We start from the raw sequence: 24,146 nt of genomic DNA, 5'->3' as shown, positions 1-24,146 counted from the left end.
TCCTCCTGCCTGCCTCTCCTGATCTCCCCGGCCTCCCTCCTATGCCCCCAGTGGTGGGGGGCAGCCTTGGAGTGCAGGGAACCGGCCTAGGAGCTCAGCAGGCTCCCCAGGCCTGAGTGGGCAGGGCAATTGCCCTCTGCACTTCTCCCACTCCTCCCAGATGCCTCCTCCCACCTGCCTCTCTTGATCTCCCCAGCCTCCTTCTCATGGCCCCAGGACCCACGTGGCCTTGATGGGGCTTTGGAGAGGGGGTCCCGTCTTGGGAGCCCAGCAGGCTCCCTGGAGGGCCAGGCGATCACCCTCCACTCCTCTCCTGCTCTTCCTGGAGAGTCCCTCCTGCCTGCCTCTCCTGATCTCCCTGGCCTCAGGGGCACCGATCCTGTCTGGCCTCCACTTCTGCTCCCCCCTCAGTCCCCCCACATCCTACTAGTTCACTTGGGGGTTCCTCCCATCTCCTTGGGCGTCAGAGTCCCCCACTGGTGGCTGGCAGGTGCCCTAATCGTGGGGAGATGCTAACTTCGCGTCTTCCCACACTGCCATCTTCATCCTATCACTTTTGTTTCTGTGGAGAGAGGAAAAAGAAATCGCAATTTGTAAAAACCCTTTGAAGAACATTTTGATCATGATAGTAACCAATACATCCTTGAAAATCATTTCTAATTATATTAATTTCATATAATTCATTTCATATAATTTCATATAATTAATTATATTAATTAATAAATATATTAACAGAAATTGGGTTCAACATAAGAAATATGTTGACACAAAAGTTTCCAAAAAATTTAAGAGCCTCAAGGAAGGAAACTTGAGCACTTCTGTTGGCTTGGTTCTTAGTGGATTGTGTGTTCTCATAAGGGCCAGGACCATGTCTGTTTTATTCGTCACCTTATCCCCAGCGTCTAGCACAGTACCTGGCAGGTAGTAGCTGCTCCATCAATACCTATTGGCTGAGGAAATAATGAAATCCTGGTCTCTGAAGGAGTTCCATAGAGGTTAGGACCACCTGGTGGAGATAGTACTGAAACAGTCATGAGTTAGGCAGCTAATGGGGCCTGATGATACTTATGGTGTCTTCTTACTTTGATTCTATAATTCCTTATTCTACGATAAGTTTAAAAAAACCTCACCATTTACATAGGCTTAAAAGAATGATCATGATAATATAATCAGTTACGCTACTGACTCAGAGTCACACACACAAAGTGTTTTTTTTTTAAATTAATTAATTTTTTGTTGCCTTGGGTCTTGCTGTGTGTGGGCTTTATCTAGTTGCAACAAGCGGGGGCTACTCTTTGTTGCAGTGCACAGGCTTCTTGTTGCGGTGGCTTCCCTTGTAGCAGAGCACAGGCTCTAGGCGCGTGGGCTTCAGTAGTTGTGGCACGTGGGCTCAGTAGTTGTGATGCACGGGCTTAGTTGCTCCGCGGCATGTGGGATCTTCCCAGGCCAGGGCTTGAAGGCCACGTCCCCTGTGTTGGAAGGCAGATTCTTAACCACTGCACCACCAGGGAAGTCCACAAACTGTTAACTGAAGGTTCATCTCAGCCTGGGCTGGAACTAAGGATGGGGAGCATGGGGACACCTGACAGCTGGTTTTTTTTTTAAGTTAGTTTATATATTTAAAAAAATTTATTTATTTACTTTTGGCTGAACTGGCTCTTTGGTGTGGCGCACGGGCTTCTCTAGTTGCGGTACGTGGACTTAGTTGCAGTGAAATGTGGGATCTTAGTTCCCCAACCAGGGATCGAATCCGGGCGCCCCTGCATTGGGAGCGTGGAGTCTTAACCACTGGACCGCCAGGAAGTCCCTGACAGCTGATATTTTGCAAGTGCTTGTCTAGAACCAGTATTGCCTTAACAATGTTCACAGTGACGGTCATTCTCAAAGGCCCTCGGGGGTTGAACTCTCCATAATTTTCAAGATACTTGCTCTGATATTTATATATATTTTTACATATGTTTATTTTGATTCTATGATCTATTTTTTAAAAATTTCTTGAGTTAGAATTATCTTTCAACCCCTCCCCCCAATCATGAAAAAGCATTACCTTATTGCCTGGGTTTAAAAATTTTGTATTATATTTGAAACCATAGCATCTTCTGGACAGGGTTTAATTTCAGAGTTTTTGTGGGTACATTTGCTGTATTTTGTATTTCTTGTTGTGTTTCCCTCTCTTACAGCTGGTCTTGGAAGAACAGGGACCTTGATAGCCTGTTATGTCATGAAACACTACAGGTTTACACACGCAGAAATAATTGCTTGGATCAGAATATGCCGGCCCGGCTCTATTATAGGACCCCAGCAGCACTTCCTGGAAGAGTAAGTATAGTGTCTCCATTATCACATGATGTTCTTGTTCCTGATTATTTCTGCCGCTTGTTCCCTGGTTGTGGACTATGTCAAGCCCGTGGTTGTGAAATGGCTGCATTGTTAGAGAAGGCTGTACCTCTAATGGAACGTTGTTGATTTGACAGCTAATGCATTCTAACTTTGTACCTTTTATATTTCTTAGATCAGGTGAGAGTGAGGAGAAAATCACAGAGCCATCTCTGCCTACCTTTTTTCTGTCATTTTCTATGTGTGATCTGGCTACAGTGCAATTTTCTTATGTCAGCCCACTTGGCACTTTTCATTCTTTTTTTTTGTTTGCACATCTAAAAGCAGAACGAGAAAAAACACACTACAGAGGTCAGTCCAGGATTTCGATGACATTGCCGCTCCTCTGACAACTAACTAAGCTGCTCATGTAGCTGCAGCTTTTGAGTTACCAAGGAAGAAATAAAGAAGACTGGGTTTTAGTCCTGGCTATACCGCTAACTAGCTTTATGACCATTATTTAGAAGAATACTTATAAATTCCTTCCTTCATCTGTTCACGTACTCATTCATTAACTGTTTGTCAAACCCCAGCCCGCAAGGCGGAGAGGTTTAACCTGTAAGAGTACAATCCTTTCTGATTTCCCCTTAAAATTTCAGAAATTACCATTAATTTACCCATTAAGAAAATGAAGAGATGAAATAAGCACTAGCTGATTTAGGTCCAGCTCTAAAATCAATTGGTGATGTCTTATACTGAAATTTCACTTTTTTCTTTTTATTCTGGTGTGGATCTATATGGAATAGCATTCTTTTCCAGATAATTCCTTTCCCATTTAAATCATTTTATGTCGGTGAGAAACAAATGATCATGAATTTCATAGAAAGATGCTGTAAACAAGCTTTAAGCATCTGAAATGGATAAAAGGATTTGAGCTTACTGAGCAGTTACTTTAATTGTCAATCCCAGAGGGAATAAGTGATAGGAAAAGACATGCTGAAACATGTGCAGTTATACCTTAGCTTAAAAGAATGAGGTGGAAGTGTAATGAATACACAAGGAAAAAATACCCAAGAACAGGATCATTAAGAAGACAAGTTCCTAGGTTTTTGTCCTGTGAGATGCAAATCAAATAATTATATTATTTTAGAGCTTTCTTCTTGTCAGATTCTCTGCCAGAGGTTTCCATTATTTTGCATTATGTGTGCCTACAGCATGGGACTTTGTGCTGTGTATCTGCCAGGGGCTTGTTGTGCTAATTACTTACTAAAGTTGGATAAATGGCCTTAGGGTTAGAAAACAAAAAACATTCCTAAACCTGGATCTTTAAGCCATCTCTTAAAATCATTGTTTGGAAGAATGTTCATTCATTAGGTACCTACCGAATACTCACCTTGCCCCTGGCTCTCTGCTAGGTACAGTTCACAAGGTGAGGAGATTTTCCTGAGAACACCACTGGTCAAATTCACCTAAATGTCTCAGGCCACCAGATGCCACAACCCTCCCACTTCATGCCTGCATACTCCTTCCTACTTCCTACTCTGCCTTCTCTCTCTGCCATGTCTCAAAATAATAACAGAAGAAATTAGGGTTATGAGGCAAAGGCATTCTAAGTTGAAGGCTTTTTCATTTATAGATACTTAAGCGGCAAAACTTAGGTTATTTACTTAGGTGTGAGTCAATACTGTAGTTTTCTACTATCTGTGAATCTGAGGTGCAGGAATGACTTCCTTATATAACGAGATATTAAAATCAGTTATTACTAATGTTTAGGTCAGAACCTTCCTGAAGGCAGGTTCTCGATCTGAGGCACTATACCTTCTATATTTTGCAGTATTTCCTATAGAGCCATTTCTATGGAGAAATGTCTGCATTACTCATGGGCTTTCACAGGCCTTTCTGATTGCCTCCTTCTAGGTATCGGTCTATGGCCTAATTTACTTTATGCCTCTAAGTGGCACCAGACATAGTATTTTGCTTTACTTAATTGTGTACACTTATTTTGTTTTCTCCTTCTCTCCTATTTTCCTTATTCAAGACTATGTCTTTTGCAAATATTTTCTCCCATTCTGAGGGCTGTCTTTTCATGCTCTGCAATGACCTAGAGGGGTGGGATAAGGAGGGTGGGAGGGAGGCTCAAGAGGGAGGGGATGTGGGGACATATGTATGCATATGGCTGATTTGTTGTACAACAGAAACTAACACAGTATTGTGAAGCAATTATACTCCAATAAAGATTAAAAAAAGCCCAACTCACTAAAAAAATAAAAAGAGACTATGTCTTGATGTACCTCATGGCAGAAGACATACTTTACTGTGTTAGTGACATTCATTCTTTCAGCAGATGTATGTCAGGTGCACACTCTCTGCCAGGCAATGCTCCTGATCCTGGGGCTGCAACAGTGAATGCGACAGACGAGGTCCTTTCCTCCCAGGGTGTCACTATCTCTAGTGGAAGGAACACACAATAAACAAGTGTATAAGTTTATATACAAGATGATTTCTGACAGGGACATGACAATAGAGGCCCTCAGCAGGGGAGGGGGATGACTGGTGGGGGAAAGCCGTTCTGGTTGGTGTGAAATAGTATCTTAATTTGTATTTTCCTGATGACTCATGATCTTGAACACCTTTTATATATGTATCTCCTTTGTGAGGTGTTTGGACCAAGTCTTTACCCAGTAAAAAATTTTTTCTGTGGTAGTTCTTTATTTTTTAATTAAAAGTATTTGTTGAAGTTAATATAAAACCATTATTTTTCACAGTACTATATACAGAGCTGATGTTGTTATTCTACAAATTATTTAATATTAGGGAAAGCAGTTAAGGTTGTATCTGGCAGCTTCACAAGAGCACTTTTGCTTTTCAGTGAGATTTTTTTTTTAATTGAGGCATGATGGACATAAAACATTATATTAGTTTCAGGTGTACAACATAATGATTCAATATTTGTATATATATTTTAGATATGAGTTCTTTGTCAGATGTATGTGCTGTATGTTTTTTAATGAGCAAAATTAAAAATTTTGCTGAAACTGATTTTTAAAAATTAACTTCTTATCCTGCAACCTTACTATTTTCATTCATTAGTTCTGGTAATTTTTTTTTTTTTTCCTTTTTTCTCATTGCTAAGATTTCCATTACAGTGTTAGTTAGAAGTGGTGAAAATGGACATCCTTGTCTTGTTCTCAGTCTTAAGGGGAAGGCATTCAGTCTTTCATCGTTAAGTATGACGTTAGCTGTGGGGTTTTCATAGATGACCTTTATCTGAATGAGGAAATTACCTTCTCTTTTTAGTTTGAGAATTTTTATTAATAATGGGTATTGAATTTTGTCAGTTTTTTTCTACATTTATCAAGATAATCATAATCTTCTAATGTGAATTACATTGATTTTTGAATGTGGAGCTATGATGTGCATGATGTGCTATTATTTTTTCATATGGCTGGATTCAATATGCTAATATTTGTTAAGGATTTCTGTATTCATGAAGGACATTGGTATGTAATTTTCTTTTCTTGTAATACTTTGGTTAAGTTTTGGTATCAGGGTTATGCTGGCTTCATAAAACAAGTTGTGAAGCATTTCCTTTTCTATTTTCTACAAAGAATCTATGTATTAGACAATATTGGATTTGAGGGGGTGGGATGGGAAATTAGGGGACAAGAGAGTCATTTGGAAATAAGGGCCTGGTTGATGTTGGATTACCTGGAAGTGTTGATCGTCTGGTGTGACAAAGGTAGACCAGGATGTGAGCCATGATGGGTTTTGTTCTGAAAAGCTTTTAGAGCCAGATGGGTCATCAGTAGAGGCCAGAGGGTACGAGTCCTCTGATGACTTTCTACCCAGCAACTTCTGGGGTATGGTAACCAAGCGGATGAGGGGCCACTTGCTTAGGTGGGTAGCAGAGGAGCATGAGGTGCCAAGGTAGTCTCCGCTCCTCTGCAGAGCGGTGCTGTGGTCTGCTGGAGGAGGTGCTGGGTCACAGGGAGCCTGGGGGGCTCTGGTGGTCAAGCACTTCTGTTCAGTTCCTTCCCTGACTTTTTCTAACCATCCTGCTGGGCAAGATTATTTAACATGCCTTTCTCTAACCATTCCAAACATGACCTCAAGCCTTCTTCCAAGCTACATTTTATGCCAGTAATGATTTTTCTCTTACCTTTCTCATGTTGCTCCTATTAGCTGATAAAAGTTTACTTTCTCTGTTACATATAAACCGTGAGAGGGAAAGGGTTCATTTATGGTTCTACTTTCTTTTAACAAGCTCCTAATGATAAAACTTTAAAATAATTTTCCATCTTGAACATTACTGTTACAATTTTCTGTTGGTTTTAAGTTTTTTTCAGTGGTCTTTAATATACCTGTCCATATCATTCTTGTCCCAGATTGCAGGGATGCCTCCTTTTCTCCCTCATTTCCTGCCTTCCTTCCTTCAACAACTATTTGTTGAAAGCCACTGGTAGGCAGTGTTCTTTGCACCTGGTAAGCTGCAGTGAAAGAGTAATTTCTGACCTATAGAGATGGAAGAAAAAGAAAGAGGAGGAGGAGAGGGGGAAGGGGGAGGGGAGGAAGAAGAAGGTGCAGGAGGGTTGATTGGTTGTGTGGTTAATAAACAAATGCATAAATTATATAGTTTCTCTGACCATGATTGGTGTGATGCAGAAAAATGAAGCACAGAAGAATAGGGGAAGGAAGAGAAGGCAGGTTTTTTTTTTTTTTTTTTGCGGTACGTGGGCCTCTCACTTTTGTGGCCTCTCCCGTTGCGGAGCACAGGCTCCGGATGCGCAGGCCCAGCGGCCATGGCTCACAGGCCCAGCTGCTCCGCGGCATGTGGGATCTTCCTGGACCGGGGCACGAACCCGTGTCCCCTGCATCGGCAGGCGGACTCTCAACCACTGCGCCACCAGGGAAGCCCGAGAAGGCAGTTTTAAATAGCGTGGTAGTGGTGGGGCTCATAGAAGACTTTTGAGCAAAGATCTCGAAGAACTGATAGAATAAATCGTGGGTGTTTTGGAGAAGAGGGTTTTCCTCTGAGGGAACAGCTGCTGAGGCTCTGAGTGGGAATGTGCCTGAGGACACCATGGCTGATGGGGAGAGCAAGGGAGGTGAGGCTAAGGGGAAAAAGGTCAGATCAGGCATCCTTCTAGGCCTTTGTAGGAGTTTGGCTTTTCTTTGCATGAGATGAAAAGTCAGCAGAGGAGGGTTTTGAGCAGAGGAGTGAAGTGATCCAACTATAATACACACACACACACACACACACACACACACACACACTTTTTTAATTAAAATTTTTACTTTGGGATAATTGTAGATTAACATGCAGTTGTAAGAAATGACAGAAAGAACTCTTGTGTACCCTTTACCCACTTTCTCCTAATGCTACCATCTAGCAAAACTATAGTATAATATCACAATCAGGATATTGACACTGATACAGTTAAGATATAACATTTCCATCACTGCAAGAATCCCTCACATTGCCTTTTTATAGCTACTCTCACTTCCTCCCTGCCCACATCCCCTCCTTGACTCCTGACAACTGCCAATCTGTCCTTCCTTTATATATTTTGTCATTTCAAGAGTGTTATATATATGGAATTATAGAGCATGTAACCTTTCGGGCTTGGTGTTTTTCACTCAGTATAATTCTCTGTAGATTCCTCCAGGGTGTTGCATGTAGCAATAATTGTTCCTTTTTGTGGCTGAGTAGCATTCCAAGGTATGAATGTACTGCTGTTTGTTAACCATTCACCTGTTGAAGGACAGCTGAACTGTTTCCAGTTTTCAGCTATTATGAATAAAGATGCTATAAATGTTCATGTACAGGTTTGTTCAAACATAAGTTTTCATTTCTCTGGGTTAAGTGCCCAAAAGTGCAATTGCTGGACTGTATGGTACGTGTTTAGTTTTATAAGAAATGTCAAACTGTTTTCCAGAGTGACTGTACCATTTTACATTTTCACCAGCAGTGTTTGAGTGGTAGAGTTTCTCTTCATATTTGCCAGCATTTTTTTTCAGCCATTCTGCTAGGTGTGTGATGATATATCTTTGTGGGTTTGGTTTGCATTGAAATTGTAAGTAATAATGAACAACTTTTCATGTACTTATTTGCCATCCATATAACTTTTTGATGAAGCATCTGTTCAAATCTTTTGTTTATTCTTTGAGTGATTTGTTTTCTTATTATTGAGTTTTGAGAGTTCTTTAATGTTCTAGATACTAGTCCTTTGTCTGATAAATGGTTTGCAGATATTTTCTCTCAGTCTGTAACTTGTCTTTCATCCTCTTAATAGAATCTTTCACAGAGCAAAAGTTTTAAATTTTGATGAAGTCAAATTTATCAGTTTTTTCCTTTTTTAGATCATGCTTTTAGTATCAGATCTAAGATCTCTTTGCTTAGCCATAGATCCCCATAAGTTTGTGACTCCTTTTGAGTTACTTTTGTGTAAGATGTGAGACTTAGGTCAAGGTTCTTTTTTTTTTTGCCTATAGATGTCCAGTTGCTGTGGCACCATTTGTTGAAAAGGTTATTTTTTCTCCATTGAATTACTTTTACATCTCTGTCAACAATTAGATGGGCATATTTCTTTGTTCTTTATTTTGTTCCATTGATGTATTTTTCTATTCTTCCTCCAATACTGTACTCTCTTGATACTGTACTTATGTAGAGAGCCTTAACAGAAGAATGACTCCTCCCATTTTTCATTCCTTAACAAAATTGTCTTAGCAATGCCAGTTTATTTTCTTTTCCATATAAATTTTAGAATAATCTTGTCCACATCTACAAAAATATCATTCTGCAATTTTGATGTAAATGTGTTAAATCGCTATATCAGTTTTGGGAGAATTGACATCTTTACTGTTGTTGAGTCTTCTAATCCATAAACACAATATGTCTTTTCATTTATTTATATCTTCTTTGATTTCTTTCATCATCATTGTTTAGCTTTCATCATATAAGTCCTGTTTTGTTAGATATACACCTAAGTATTTCAAATTTTTTGAGTGATTATAAATGATACTGTTTTTTTAATTTCAGTGTCCATGTATTAATTGCTCATACGTAGAAATACAATTGACTTTCTATCTATACTTATTTTGTATCCTGAAATTTAAGAGAGAGAGAGAAAGAAATGTGTGTGAATTCCTGGGGATTGCTGCATAGACAATCATGTCATCTACAAATAGGGAGAATTTTGTTACCTTTCCAATCTCTATGTCTTTTACTTCCCTTTTTTCCCTTGGTGCACCAGCTAGAACTTGAATAATTGTGGTGAAAATAGACACACTTCCCTTGTTCCCAGGCTTGGTGGGGGAAAATATCCAGGCATTCACCATGAAATATTAATTGGAGGTTTATCAAGTTGAGGAAGTTCCCCTCTATTTCTGTATTTCTGAGAGTTCTTATTATGAGCAGGTGTTGAATTTTGTCAGATGCTTTTTCTGCACTGATTGATATGATCATGTGATTTTCTTCTTTAGCCTGTTAATATGGTGGATTACACTGATTTTTTTAAAAAAAATTGAATAAGACCTACATCTCTGGAATAAACCCCACTTGATCTTATAAATGGGGAGTTTGCAAATATGATCAAGTAAAAGATCTCAGAGTGAAGAGATTATTCTGGATTATTCTGGTGGGTTCAGTGTAATCACAGGGACACAGGAGGAGTCAACTAGACAAGAAGGTGATGTGATGATAGAAACAGAGATTGGATTGAAGCTGGAGGACGGGACCATACACCAAGGAGTATGGGCAGCCACTGGTGGCTGAAAAAGGCAAGGAAACAGATTCTCCCTTCCTAGTCTCCAGAACGAACCAACCCTGCCAACAATTTGACTTTAGCTCAGTGAAGCTGATGATGGACTCCTGACCTCCACAACTGTATGAAAGTAAATATGTGTTCTTCTAAGCCACTAAGCTTGTGGTAATTTGTGATAGCAGCTTTGTTTAGAGAAGAAACTAATACATCTGTGTACATTGTATACATTTGGGTAGATAGTCAGTAAATATGTACAGTAAGATACACAGATCCTAATTTGAACATGTATATTCCAGACTTCTCTTATTCATCATATTTCTACTTTGGAGTATTTGATGTAGTAGAGTTGCATGATTGACATGTTATTTAAGGAAGATTGGGCTGCAGCAATGTATAAGATGAATAGAATGGAGGGAGATTGTAGTCAGAGAGGCTAAAAAGGAGACTACTACTAAAATCTAGGGGACAGGGACTTGTCAAAGGGGCTGGAAGTTAGACCGAAGAATTAGAGATGGGCACCAGGTCATTTCAAGGAAATAAATCTCAGGCTTTGAAGACTGACTAATGATATGAGAAATGAAGAGCGTGATGTCAGTGATGACGTAGAAGCATGAATAAGTAACAGGTTCATTAGGAAAGAAAGAGGATTAAAAAGTTTTCTAATAGGTTTTCATCTGTCGAAAATGACTGAACAAGTTAGAGGGATTGCATTCTTTCAGAAGTGAAAAATCCAGTCAGTGCTTTTTAGATAATGTTAATTCTAAATCTGTGACTTTAGGAAAGCTGGTTCGTCACATCGTGCTAGTCCTTGAACACCAAAGTGTACCCAGGTGTTGATTTCTATGCCTTGAAGAAACCTTCCTCTTAATGTCACCAGCAGTAAGAGAGATGTTTATTAAAATCCTTGTGAGCTGATGAATTTATGTATTGGCTGATCAAGACATCCCTTTTGTAACGGACTGAAATTTTATATTTACATTTTTTCTAGGATATAAATAAAGCTATTTGCAAAACAACCATCAGGTGTTTTTCTTCTACTTGAAGTTCATATTCTTAAGCTAAAAATACCATTCTGCACCCAAAATATGTCTTCTACCAAATATCCTCAAAGTTCTTAAAATGCTGCACAACAATGCCTCTTTTATTACTGAGACAAGTCTAAACTCATCCTTCTCAGAGAGAGCCTGTAGAATATATATAGTATATAGACGGGATCAGGCTGCTTATTTTTTTTTATTTTTTATTTTTTTTGGTGGTATGCGGGCCCCTCACTGTTGTGGCCTCTCCCATTGCGGAGCACAGGCTCCGGACGCCCAGGCTCAGTGGCCATGGCTTATGGGCCTAGCCGCTCCGCGGCATGTGGGATCTTCCCGGACCGGGGCACGAACCTGTGTCCCTGGCATCGGCAGGCGGACTCTCAACCACTGTGCCACCAGGGAAGCCCCAGGCTGCTTTTATGATTTGTTTTGTTGAATATTCACTGTGTGATACTATGCTGACCTCTGGATCATGATCCATTGAAGCTTTCATTCATTAGAAAGGGATCCTTGAGGGACAGGTATGCAGTTCCCATGGGGACTTTCAGCTCACAGAGATCCTTTACTTACGGGAACTGATATGATGTTGTTATTGTTTTTATTTTTTAAAATCCTCCTGAGGCAGTAAGAACTCAGAGCTTAAATCTGGATTCTGCAGGGAGTTCCGTATTTGCAAAGTAGAGCTTTCACTTTGAAGTTATCATTAAGAAAGCAATGTTGTGGCTGAACTCTTTTGTTCCTAAACCCATAAATCAGAAATTGCCCCATTCTGCTTTATTATCGTAGATATTTTCATCAACTTCCAGTAAGTTGGATATTTTTCAGCATTATAATTTAGTTATAAGCCTTCGGTTATCTGCAGTACTTCTCAGCTATTAAAGTGTGTAACATTCATTTGGGGATTTTGTGAAATGCACTTTCCAACAAGCTCCCAGGTGATAACTATGCTACTGGTCCACCAACCACATTGTGTAACAAGAGTCTGTGGCTCATTTTTACTTGTAGGTATCAGCTTATACAACACTTAGTTTGGTGCTTATGGCATTTGGTTAGTTTCACAATTGGATTGAACAACAATAGAAATTAATAGTTCAACCACTGGTTTTTATTTCAGGAAATTACTAAAAATAAGATGAAGAAAACCTGTTCAAGAAAATGGAAAAGTGCTTAAAAATGTCTAACAATAACTGCTTGGGTTTTAAATTATAATTTATTTATAGTATTTTTTTAAGATACATGGGCTAGGTCAAGAAATATGGATTTAATTTTTTTAATAATCTTTTTTGAAGATTTAAGAACTTGTCTTTCCTAAAATACAGTACTTAAATTTTGAAATATTGTGAACAAAAGAACTTAATAATAGACAATATTGTGATTTGTTTATTAAACTAACAAGCACATTGCATAGGTTTGAGTTTGCACTGTTTATTTGACAGTCATATTTTTGCAGTTACAGTTATATTGCTTTTCAGTATTTACTGTTGCATCATTTGATCCATTTATTGACTCTCAGTTGGCATTGAATCTATTGGCTAAGCAAAAATAAAATTCTAATATGGGTCTAAGTAAAAAGGATAAGGTATATGTAAGAATTTTTGGCAACGATGGCATCAGAAATTTATCTTGAAATACTCATATCAGTTACTGAAGATAGAAGATTGAATGGTTTTTGTTTTGTTTCCTTTTTTTTCTTATTAAAATGTTTTATTTGTTGACTGAATAATGCTAGTTCTATGTTTCCTGTGTAAAAGGGTTAGAGTTGGAAAAACAAAATGTAAGCCATAAAGCATTAGGTTTACTTATAAAGTTTGTACTTTGGTATGATACCAGTGATCTAGGTCCTAATTGTGGGGTTCTATCCCTAAATGAGAATTAGCTAGTTGAATCTTTTTGGGAATTCCCTAAGTCATTTTTTTCTCTCCTTGTGTATTTCAGAATCAAGAACTTTTCCCTACACCCTCATAAATTCTTTCTAAGCATCTTCCTATTAAATCTTCCATTCTTACTCTCCAAAGTAAGAGTAGAACTCCTTGAATACCTGTCTCCTTCCCACCCCCTGAATCTTGGGTACTGCTGTCTAGTCTGTCTTCCTTTGATATCAGGTTAGACCATTTCATTAGTCCAATTCTTTAAACCAGGAACTACTCTGTTTCCGAAAGAGCCCTGGGGCAGTGGAAGGAGGCACACAGGGCAGATTGGTGCTCAAGTCACAGCTAGAGGAGGCCTAGGTTGAGCTAGAGAGTTGGTTGGGTTTTTATATGAAATGACCAAATGGTGGCTTTGGATGGACACTGGGGTCAGGATTAGGTCATACTAGAAAAAATATGCGTTGAGGATGGAAGAAGTGATGAAGAGGAAGAGTTAGGATGGTGTGGAGATGGGATTCGGTTACAGTCAGGAAAGTGAGAGAGAAGAGATCAGCCACAAACAGAAGCTGCTGCACTGTGGCTGCCACTGTGTTCTGAATTCAAAACCAGGAATATTTGTAACAATGCAACTGACCTGACTTTCTTTAGAGGAATTTTAAAAGCAGTTTTTGTTTTTTTTTAAAGACTCATGAAGGTTTTATATCAGAATTAGCTATGACTTGGCTCGTAATGAGGCGAAGTTAATTAGTTCTTTCCTTATGTCCCAGGCTTGGCTAGCCCAAACCTGACTAACCTAGGGCCAGGACATGGCCAAAAATGATGACCCTAGCACTGGTTACTTTTCTCAACAAGACTCCGTTCAAAGTTACTTCAAAGCACTTGTTCTTTTTTGGTAGAGGGTCAGTTATGTCACGCTCTCTCAGAAAATGCACTACTTTACTGGGGGATTTACTTTGAGTTGGTGTGTTAGCTTCACAGGATTTGATTTTTAAATGCTGAATACTTAAAAATACATGTTTTACTTCTTCTGTTTGAGATGAGGCTTTTAAGGAGTAATAGGCACCACAATAAAAGCTAACGTGGTTTCCACTGTCATTAAAAAAGGTATTTGCGTGAAGTGCTGCTTTTTCTTAAGGAGCACTTGAGTACAGCATCGCTCAGCAACACATAAATCAACTTTGACACCTTATCATCTGTATATTCAGGTTTAAATGAAGTCTTTCCAGTGATGGGACAGATTGAGTCTTTTAAACTGAACAAGGGAAAGGTGTCATGTTGTCATCTTCATCTTTAGGTTGGCAGCAAGTTTATAACATTTTGGAATTAGAATTTTTTTCAATTTGTCCTCTTGGGCCTCCAGCTTCTCAGCTTCTGTTCCCTCTTCATGTTTTTTATACCTAAATATCCTTACAGGGTCTTCTCTTCAGTTCTGAGATCTAAGATAAGCCCCTTAGCATGGTGCGCAGAGCTTGCTAGGAGCTGCTTCCCTTCTCCTCTTCTCTGAAGCAGAAGGGCTTCAGCCAAGCCAAACAACAGTTTTCCATACATGCTGCGTTCTTTGATATCACTGTTTCTTCAAGCCCACATTGTTTTTTTTTGTTGGGGAATACTCTTGCTGACTAAGCCCTGCTCATCTTTCTAGATAATGTCTGGATTCTCAGACAACTTCAGTCTGATTCTTTCAGTTTGAGTTAAGGGCCCCTTCTCCTAGGCAAGCAAATCTTGGTCATAGGGCTTTAATATTGGATTTCAGTTGTTTACTTTTCTCATACTAACCTCGGAATTTCTTTTTTTTAAATTTATTTTTATTTTATTTATTTATTTTTTATTCATTTATTTATTTTTGGCTGCATTGGGTCTTCGTTTCTGCTCGTGGGCTTTCTCTAGTTGCGGCGAGTGGGGGCTGCTCTTCATTGCGGTGCGTGGGCTTCTCATTGTGGTGGCTTCTCTTGTTGCAGAGCACAGGCCCTAGGCACATGGGCTTCGGTAGTTGTGGCTCGTGGGCTCTAGAGCACAGGCTCAGTAGTTGTGGTGCACAGGCTTAGTTGCTCCACGGCATGTGGAACCTTCCTGGACCAGGGATCGAACCTGTGTCCCCTGCACTGGCAGGTGGATTCTTAACCACTGCGCCACCAGGGAAGTCCTGGGAATTTCTTGAGGGACAGGAATTCTGTCTTATCTGTTTATCCCTGTCCTTTCTGGGTGTTTCATGTAGCTGATTTTTTCATTATCTGTGACAGGGCTGAGTTTTCTTTCCTTGTGAAGAAGTAGTTCTTTATTACTGTGGGGTTTTGACCAGAGGCCCAAGACCTCTATTATTTATAAATTTAACAGTTGTTTTTTTGAAGTATCCATACTGTGCCAAGGGCTGTGCTTTTGTTTACTACTACTGGAGGGATATAGATTCAAGCATCATATAAAAGGTTATGCTAGATGTAACAGTAAGTGAAAAAAGTTTGGAGGAGCAAAAAATTAAAGCAAGAATTTTTGAAGATACAAAGTATCAGGAAGGCTATTCCATGGTTTTATGAAGATTTCCACAAGGGGAGAAAAAGTTAAGAAGAGTTCGTTTTGAATACATATTTTTACAACTGGTATAGAAAAATTACCTCATCAATTTATGTATCCTAAGCTCAGGAAACACTCCTCAGTAGTTTGCTTCCAAGAAGCAAAAAAAATCTGCCATGATAGAAGGTAGATACTGCCATACTCCTTAGTGAATTGGTGTGTGTGGATTTCTGGAATTTTAATTTTATTCATATATTTAAAAAATTCACCAAATTTTTATTTTAAAATTTAATGTATTTAGAAACATTCTTTAATCTAGTTTCAATTTTAGAACAATGTTAGGAATGAAAAGTCAGTCTTGTATGTGGACAGCGTTTTATATCTATAGTGGCTATCTATATCTGTATCATATCTATCTCTACATCTATATATCTGTATCCATACAGGCTGTCTCAGAAATTACATCTAAAGGTATTTCTTTTTCTCTTTTGCTTTATTTGGAAAATATTGAAAAATGAGCAAAAAGTAAAAGAAAAACAAAATTTCTTATTTGAAAGTAGGGTAGGATATTATATTTAAAATAAAGAAAACCCCTCAACCATTCATTTCTACCCTATGCTGTTAACATTTGGGCACTTCTTCTCCTGACTTCTGAAGATGCTCTTGTTAACACAGTGTAGTCATGTGCTGCATGCTATCTTTTATGATAGCAACTTTAAAGGTTCCTTTTCAGAATTACTCTATCTTTGTTCTGCTTTGAGCTATATTTGTATTTATTTATTTTCAGATCATTTATTTTTTACAAAAGCAAACAAAGCACATTGTTTTTAAAAAGAGTAAAAAAGTGTAGACATTATGTAGTAGAAAGCAAAATTTTCCTTTGTCACTGTTCTTAAGGGTAACTCATTAATATTTTGGCATATAATCTTCTAAATAACTGTGAACTGTGAATTGTAACCTTTTTCCCTTTTGTTTTTGTTTTTTAATAACAGGGTCACACTTTCCACACTCTGTCACTTATATTATTCATTCACTAATGCTTTATTTCATAGCTACTCTTCCCTGTCACCACATGTGAGTCCATCCCAGGCTTTTTACTGACTACATAATATTTCACAGAATAGATCTACTGTAATTTAATAAGCTGTTGTCCATTAGGGTGTCTCCATTATTTTGCTATTAGAAATAACATTGTAACAAGTGTTTGTATCTTGTACACAAGCGTGTATTTCTGTAGTGTAATACCTAGATATGGATTTGCTTGGTTGGAGGGATTGCATATGTAAAGTTTTGCTGTAATTTAAAGGATAAACTCTTCTTCAAGACTTTCAACAATTTTTAACTGTAAACAATAAAGTTCTGATTTGAGAATAAACATGGTTTAAAAGGAAAGACGGATTCCTGTTTAAAAGGAAAGATGGATTCCTTTCCTGAGGGCTCAATGAGACAGTACATTTCAGGGAAGGTTATTTGTTTTTCTCCTCATGTTTTAACCTGGATTTTCTGTGATATGTAGAACCTTTGAGAGAAAGTATTACTCGGTCTCCCTGCTGCTTTACAAAAGAAATCTATGTTCTTATTGGTGGCATCTCCCTGATAATGCTATTATTTCATTGCATGTTGGTATTCCTTGTGATGAACAATAATGTTTTTGGTTGAATTCTAATCTGTACAGTATGGTATAGTACAGAACAAAAACTGTTCTGTGGGGTAATTTATCTTAAAAGAAATACATGAAGGTGACTCGATCAATAAAAATAGTAGCCCCAGATTGTCATTTTACTTACACATTTAAGTTCTTTTCTTATAACCTTGAAAACAGTTGTAAATATGTCTTGTTTGAATAAAGGAAAGCTTATAGATGAACGTCAAATACATTTTCTTTTTCCAAAAGGATCATCTAATTGAGGCTATAAACCTTATTTTTAGGTTATAAGAGTGGGTTTGTAAAGTTATATGTTCATGGCTTTTCATGATACCACATACAATTAGGTGTTTGGTACTTTTTTAAGGTACTATCTCCATCTAACTTAAGTTTATTCACCACATCTTTGAGTCCATTTCACTCCAGCTATTTTTACAGATGTATCAAATTGCTATTTGAGAACTATATTACAGATTTCAAATTCATGTTTAAAAGACAAATTGGCTCACTGTCTTTATGGCTGTGGAATTTGTCTTAAACACTGGGAACCTTAATAGTCAACCCATGTAGGGCTATATAGACATATATTGGAAGAAGGGTTTTGTATTTAATATATAACTTTATTTATTTTTTGAATTTTATTTTATTTTCTTATACAGCAGGTTCTTATTAGTTATCCATTTTATAATCCCAATCGCCCAATTCAGCACACCACCATCCCCACCCCCCTGCGGCTTTCCCCCCTTGGTTGTTCTCTACATCTGTGTCTCAATTTCTGCCCTGCAAACCAGTTCATCTGTACAACTTTAAATAATTTATTTTGGCATTCAGAAAATGACTTTATTTTTCTTTAAGACTTCATAATTTTTCTAGTCTGATCTGCAAATGTCTATCTGCTAATCTTTTTGTCTATAAGATATACTTTTGAGGAGGTGATACTCATTTATTTCAAAGATTATTTTGTTTTTTTCTCCTTTTTACAGGAAACAGGCATCGTTGTGGGTCCAAGGAGACATTTTCCGATCCAAACTGAAAAATAGACCATCCAGTGAAGGAAGTATTAATAAAATTCTTTCTAGCTTGGATGATATGTCTATTGGTGGAAACTTATCTAAAATACAAAACGTGGAGAGATTTGGAGAGGTGAGTTTTTTCCAGGAAGATTTTCGTGTCTCCTTAAGACTAACGTTCTGCATTTCTTTGTTTCCCAATTGAACACATATAACATAGCCACATCTCTTGTCTGAATGCTGCAGTACTAAATTTTTAGGCATGGAGTCAACACCTATAAAGTAATAATAAAAGCAAAGAAAGCAATTATCCTTAAAAAGAAAAAAGCTGTAATTTAAGGAGTACAATTATAAAGGAGTCTACTCTGGTTTGGAAAATACTTACAAAAAAGAAATAGAAAAGCAAACTTTCTCTTTTAAAATGGAAATAGATATCAACAAGAAAAATCTTAATGGGACAGTTGGATATTATATACCATAAGTGGTACATTGAAGCCTCAAATTCATGATTTCTAAAGTAAGTCCAGAGTTGAAAACATAATCAGGGGCAACTTTTTTTTTCTTTTAAATTGAGACTCCATTATAAACAAACCACTTTAAACAATTGACATACATCGTCTGATTTAATCTCCATAACTACCTGGTGAGTTAGTCAATATTATCTCTATTTTATAATAAGGAAATTGAATATTAGAGAAGTTCTCAGTGTCAGAAACATGATTCAGTCCAGGTCTATCTGATTTCAAACCCATATTTTTTTCTATTATACTTGCTACCTCAATAAAAATGACAGTGATTCACTAAGAATTAAGATCATGGGCATTTTTGGAGGTAGAAGCAACCTTGAAATAATTTGTTCTAGTTTCCTCTCTTATGTGGATCAGAAACCCGGGTCGCACAAAATTTTTTACTTGCCCAAGTTTGCAGTGTTTTCAAGTAGTGGGGCCACCTTAAGAGCTGGTAGTCTGACTCCTAGTTTAGCTCTGTCTACCACAATATGCCTGAGGTGAAGCTAAGCACCTAGTTTATATTTATATTTTTATGTCACTAAAGGGGCAAAAAAGCTATTAAAATATTTAAGTAGCAAGTGTAGGTTTACATTCAATTAGGCAGTGACCCATTAGACATGGACAAGGACCTTGAACAAGCTTAGCCCTCAAGGATGGAAAGAATGCATCATAGCTCTGTTAGGTCAACAATTGGCATCCCAAACAGATTTTTTTTCACCAGGAAAGATAACAAGAGTGCTCGGAGATAGGGAGTGTTTTCTTCAAGAGGAAGGATGGGGACTGCTGGAGGAACTGAGTTTTCAACCCTGTGGTATGTTCTCCAGGACAGCCACTGATGAAGTGGCTAAGTTTACTGGTTTGAGTCATCTGTCCTGACCAAGCATAAATCTTATTAGCCAAGGTCGTGTTGATGTTCAGAGCCCTTGTAGACCTTTTCTTGTCTCTGTGTTATGGTTTGGCCTTTTCAAAGCAAACAAAAAGGATCTGGACTGACATTTTAATGAGATAATGTAGCTAAACAAGAACACTTTGTTGCTCTGGTCAGCATTTCCTCCCCAGGTTTGAGTTCAAGTAAATAAGGCTTTTGAGTTATGACCTCTGAAGAGGCACATATGAAACCCATCCATCTATCTGAGAAATATATTTATCTTGCAGGAACATAATGCTTTTTATATCATAATCTGTATTAAATTAACATCTGGTAGTTAGAACATTTCATTCTCATACTTTTTTAGATCCCAGTTTGTTGAACTTGAGACTGATTAACATTTATTTATCACTGGAAGGGTGATGAATGCAATATGATTGAAATTTAAAATAAGTCAGTTTGAAATATGAGCATATATTCAGATGTTGGCTGTTTTACCTCGTTCCTATTTCCCACCCCCCAAATTAATTACTTAGCTCTCATTCAGAAGTGCTATTATTTTTGAAATTAGAGGACAGAAATGAAAGAGTTCAGAAATACTAGAGAACGATGGTGTGGTTAAGATTGTAGACAGTGACATACCTATGGGTTTTGGACGACTTTATAGTTAGGTGATGCTTTGTGCAAGTACCTCTTCTGATTCTGACCTTTTTATTGCTATGCTTATCTGGTGCTGTCTCCATGAATATGGGGAGTTAGTTTACTCAAGTGAGTGTAACAGAGTTAGTGATTCCTTTATCATTCTTGTGAATTCCAGTTGGGAAAATACGTCAAGAATGCTGCTTCTACCAATGTTCAGGATAGAAGCCCATGGAAATCCTGGATTTATTTAGTTTATATACAGAGAAAGTGCAAAAAGCCAGTGTTCTTCTAGAGGTATTTTTTTTTTAAGTCAAAAGCAGAGATAGCAAATTATTTTTTGATTTCTATGCCTATAGGAATTTTCCTGTGATTGGTTATTAGGAAGCTTGGGAAGCTCCGTAGTTACCTGATTTGGGGAGCTTGAATGTATAGTTTTTCAGTGCTTACGGGGTGGGTAAAAGGAAAATAATCAAGAGTATGAACCAGAATGATTCAGGCCATAGTAATGGAGTAGGTTGTGGCTTTAATGAATTCTCTTCGCCCACTTAGAGTTATGAGAAATCTTTTAAAAATAGAGGCTTTTCCTTTATTGAACCTGGTCTTCAGTGCTGGGCTAGGAACTATGTAATGTACACAGCCCATCCTGTGGGTCTGGAGGGGGCTCCCTGCTTCACGGCCCTGCCTTGCACTGTCCTTTTCCTCCATGGTCCTTACCTCGCCTTCCTTGCTGGGCAATACGCTTTGTAAGGATGGAGGCTTCTATCTGCTCTCATCATAAGTCTATTCCTAGCCCACAGGGCCTTCGTAAATATTACCTGAATGAGTGAAGGCTGACAGTTTCACAGAAAACAAACAAGAATACAGACATGAAACTGGTAATAATCCAAGCTATCCAAGGGTAGCATATGCTCAAATATAAAATAGTACCAGCAATAAGTGCTCATTTTGACATTGAGTGGCCTTAGGATCCATTCTGTATTGGGGTTATTAAAAAATGGCTTTAAATGGAATCTAATGCACTTTCTTTACAGTGCCAGATGTATAAGGAGTTAAATGAGGAGCTTACGGGGCAACAACAACCACCTAAATGGCACCTACTATGTGCCCAGCACTGTCCTAAGCACTTTATTACATGGACTAATTTTAGGCCCTAGAAGAGCTGTATGAAACAGGCACCTTTACAAGGTCCATTTCACAGATGACATAACTGAGGTAGAGGAAGTTAAGCTGCCTGCCCAAGATCACAAAGTACAGAGTGGAGTTGTCATTTGAACCCAGGCACTCTGGCTCCGGAGTTGGCCTCTGACCCTGAGGCCTCTCACTGTACTGTGCTGCCTCTCCACTGGGTCCTCTCTGTGGCTCTAGTACATTGCATACAGTCATTTTGGACATAACCTTAGCCAACGTGTCCTCATAAATTTCTCCTGGAACTGCAATTGCTTTTATCTTTTTCCTACTCTAGGGTGATAGTCCAGTATTAGCACACCAGTCAGTGTGTACTCTTGAGTTAGAGATATTAATTAGATACAGGTGCTGCTGACGTTTAGCCGTGAGTTACCATGATTTATAAAATCCTTTGCCTATGAGCAGGGTACATCTTTAAAAAAATCTATGAAATAAAAATTAAATCTCTAAGGCCCTACTTTTAAGCACCTTTCTTTCCACTCTTAGGCCCACTAAGGCATTCCAGGTCCAATCTGAAAGCCGCAGGGATCCACCAGAGGCTATCAGTAAGGGGAGTGACAGTACACAGATTCACCCTTTGAGGAGCTCACCCTGGCTGTGCTGTGGAAGGGGTGCTGGTGTCTGTGTGTGGCCCGGGGTTGGAAGGCCAGGGAGTTGGTCATGAGGCAGTGGTCCAGGTGACGAGGTCTGAACCAGTGGCAGGGAAAAGGAAGAGGAGACGAATTTGGGGAGCTCTGATAAATCCAAACTTTTTATTGATCAGAAACAATTTATGAAGGTGACCTCTTTGCCTTTCTCCAACTTTTACATCTCATAGGTTTAACATCTGAGAGATGAAAAGAATTTTAGAGATGACCCAGTCATTTTTCCTTGCCAAATCATTTAAATCTGCTAAAAATTCCATTTTTGTCTTTTTCTTTCAGTCCTTAGACTTCTATTTTTACTTGTTTCTATTTCAAACTCTCCTTTTATGTCATTTTTCTATTATAACTCTTCCATCTTTATTCCATAGTGTGCTATATTTCATCTAAAATATCTTTTCTTAATGGCATACACAATGGCCTCCCTAGTAGTTTTCTCTGTTACCATTTTATTAATGGTAACATTAGTAAATAAATTTATTAATGTGTTGGTCAGTAATTTATCCAGCTGAAATCTGTGGGCACAATTTAATTTATTTGATTTTGGTTTTCATCTTGTCTGCATATAGAGAACAACTGGTGGAATAAAATACATCTTCATATTTTATGCTATTTGTTCTTTAGCTAGACCATCACCTATAAATAACAATATCTTTAAAAATTCTCCTTCTTTATGTGTTTTAGTTGGCTCTATTTTCCTGTCTTTATGTAGGGCAGGCTTGTATCCAGAAGAAAACGCACTGATGCTCAGACCCTCCAGAGGGCGACAGGGGGTCTGAGAACAGACCCCCGTCCTTGGGGGAGCCAAGATATCAGGGTCTTCCCTGAACTAGGCTTCTTCACCATTGCCAGCAATCGTGTGGCTTTGTTTCAGGGGATCTGCTGCTTCCAGAGTAGCTGAGAGCAAGAGGGGGGCTACACTGGGACTCTGGGGAAAGGGGCTGGAGCCCAAGAGCACACAGAGGCCTGGGTTAAATTCTCGGCATTTATCGTTTGTGACTTTGTTCATCGTTAGTCATCATGAGGAATGAATTTGGTATAAAGAATGCAGTATAACAGTACCTGATGAGAAAGATCTTCAAACTGCCCTCGGTCCCCCAGTTCTTGGGATTGATTTATGCCTCATGACAAATGGAACTCTATTTTCTAATATACTTTTCCCCACGCAGGCACTTGTGACCTAGTATATATTATAAGTACCCTAATAAATACAGGGGTTGGTTATATTCCTGTCTGCGTGGCTTATTCAGGATTCCAGGAGACCAAAGTCCTCTTCTATATAGTTTTTTTTTCTTTTTATAAAAGTATTTTTTATTGAAGTATAGTTGATTTACAATGTTGTGTTAATTTCTGCTGTACAGAAAAGTGATTCAGTTATATATATATATATATACATTCTTTTTTTAATATTCTTTTCTATTATGGTTTATCATAAGATATTGAATATAGTTCCCTGTGCTATACAGTAGGACCTCGTTGTTTATCCATTCTATATATAAAAGCTTGCATCTGCTAACCCCAACTTCCCATTCCATCCCTTCCCAACCCCCTCCCACTTGGCAACCACCAGTCTGTTCTCTATGTCTATGAGTCTGTTTCTATTTCATAGATAGGTTCATTTGTGTCACATTTTAGATTCCACACATAAGTGATATCATGTGGTATTTGTCTTTCTCTTTCTGACTTCATTTAGTGTGATAAGCTCTAGTTGCATCCATGTTGCTGCAAATGGCATTATTTTGTTCTTTTTTATGACTGAGTAGTATTCCATTGTATATATGTACCACATTTTCTTTATTCATTCATCTGTTGATGGACATCTAGGTTGTTTCCATGTCTTAGCTATTGTGAATAGTGCTACTGTGAACATAGGGGTGCATGTATCTTTTTGAATTATAGTTTTGTTGATATATGCCCAGGAGTGGGATCGCTGGATCATATGGTAATTCTATTTTTAGTTTTCTGAGGAACCTCCATACTGTTTTCCACAGTGGCTGCACCAACTTACATTCCCACCAACAGTGTAGGAGGGTTCCCTTTTCTCCACATCCTCCTCATTTGTTATTTGTAGACTTTTTAATGATGGCCATTCTGACCAGTGTGAGGTGGAACCTCATTGTAGTTTTGATTTGCATTTCTCTAATAATTAGTGAT

The 24,146-nt window shown here is 38.3% G+C and overlaps 1 protein-coding gene across 5 annotated transcripts in view; it reads left to right on the top strand.

Annotated features, from left to right (window-relative positions):
- CDC14A (cell division cycle 14A) overlaps window positions 1–24,146 on the top strand; it is a 184,429-nt gene that overhangs the window by 129,200 nt on the left and 31,083 nt on the right. For all 5 annotated transcript variants that reach the window (XM_073810345.1, XM_019920029.3, XM_073810342.1 and 2 more), the window contains 2 exons: window positions 2,181–2,319; window positions 18,121–18,280. In XM_073810345.1, coding sequence (XP_073666446.1) covers window positions 2,181–2,319; window positions 18,121–18,280 — 299 coding nt within the window. The remainder of the gene's footprint in view (window positions 1–2,180; window positions 2,320–18,120; window positions 18,281–24,146) is intronic.

Source organism: Tursiops truncatus, chromosome 1 (genome assembly GCF_011762595.2).
Source record: "Tursiops truncatus isolate mTurTru1 chromosome 1, mTurTru1.mat.Y, whole genome shotgun sequence".
Lineage (NCBI taxonomy): Eukaryota > Metazoa > Chordata > Mammalia > Artiodactyla > Delphinidae > Tursiops > Tursiops truncatus.
This window is presented reverse-complemented; position numbering and strand designations above follow the sequence as displayed.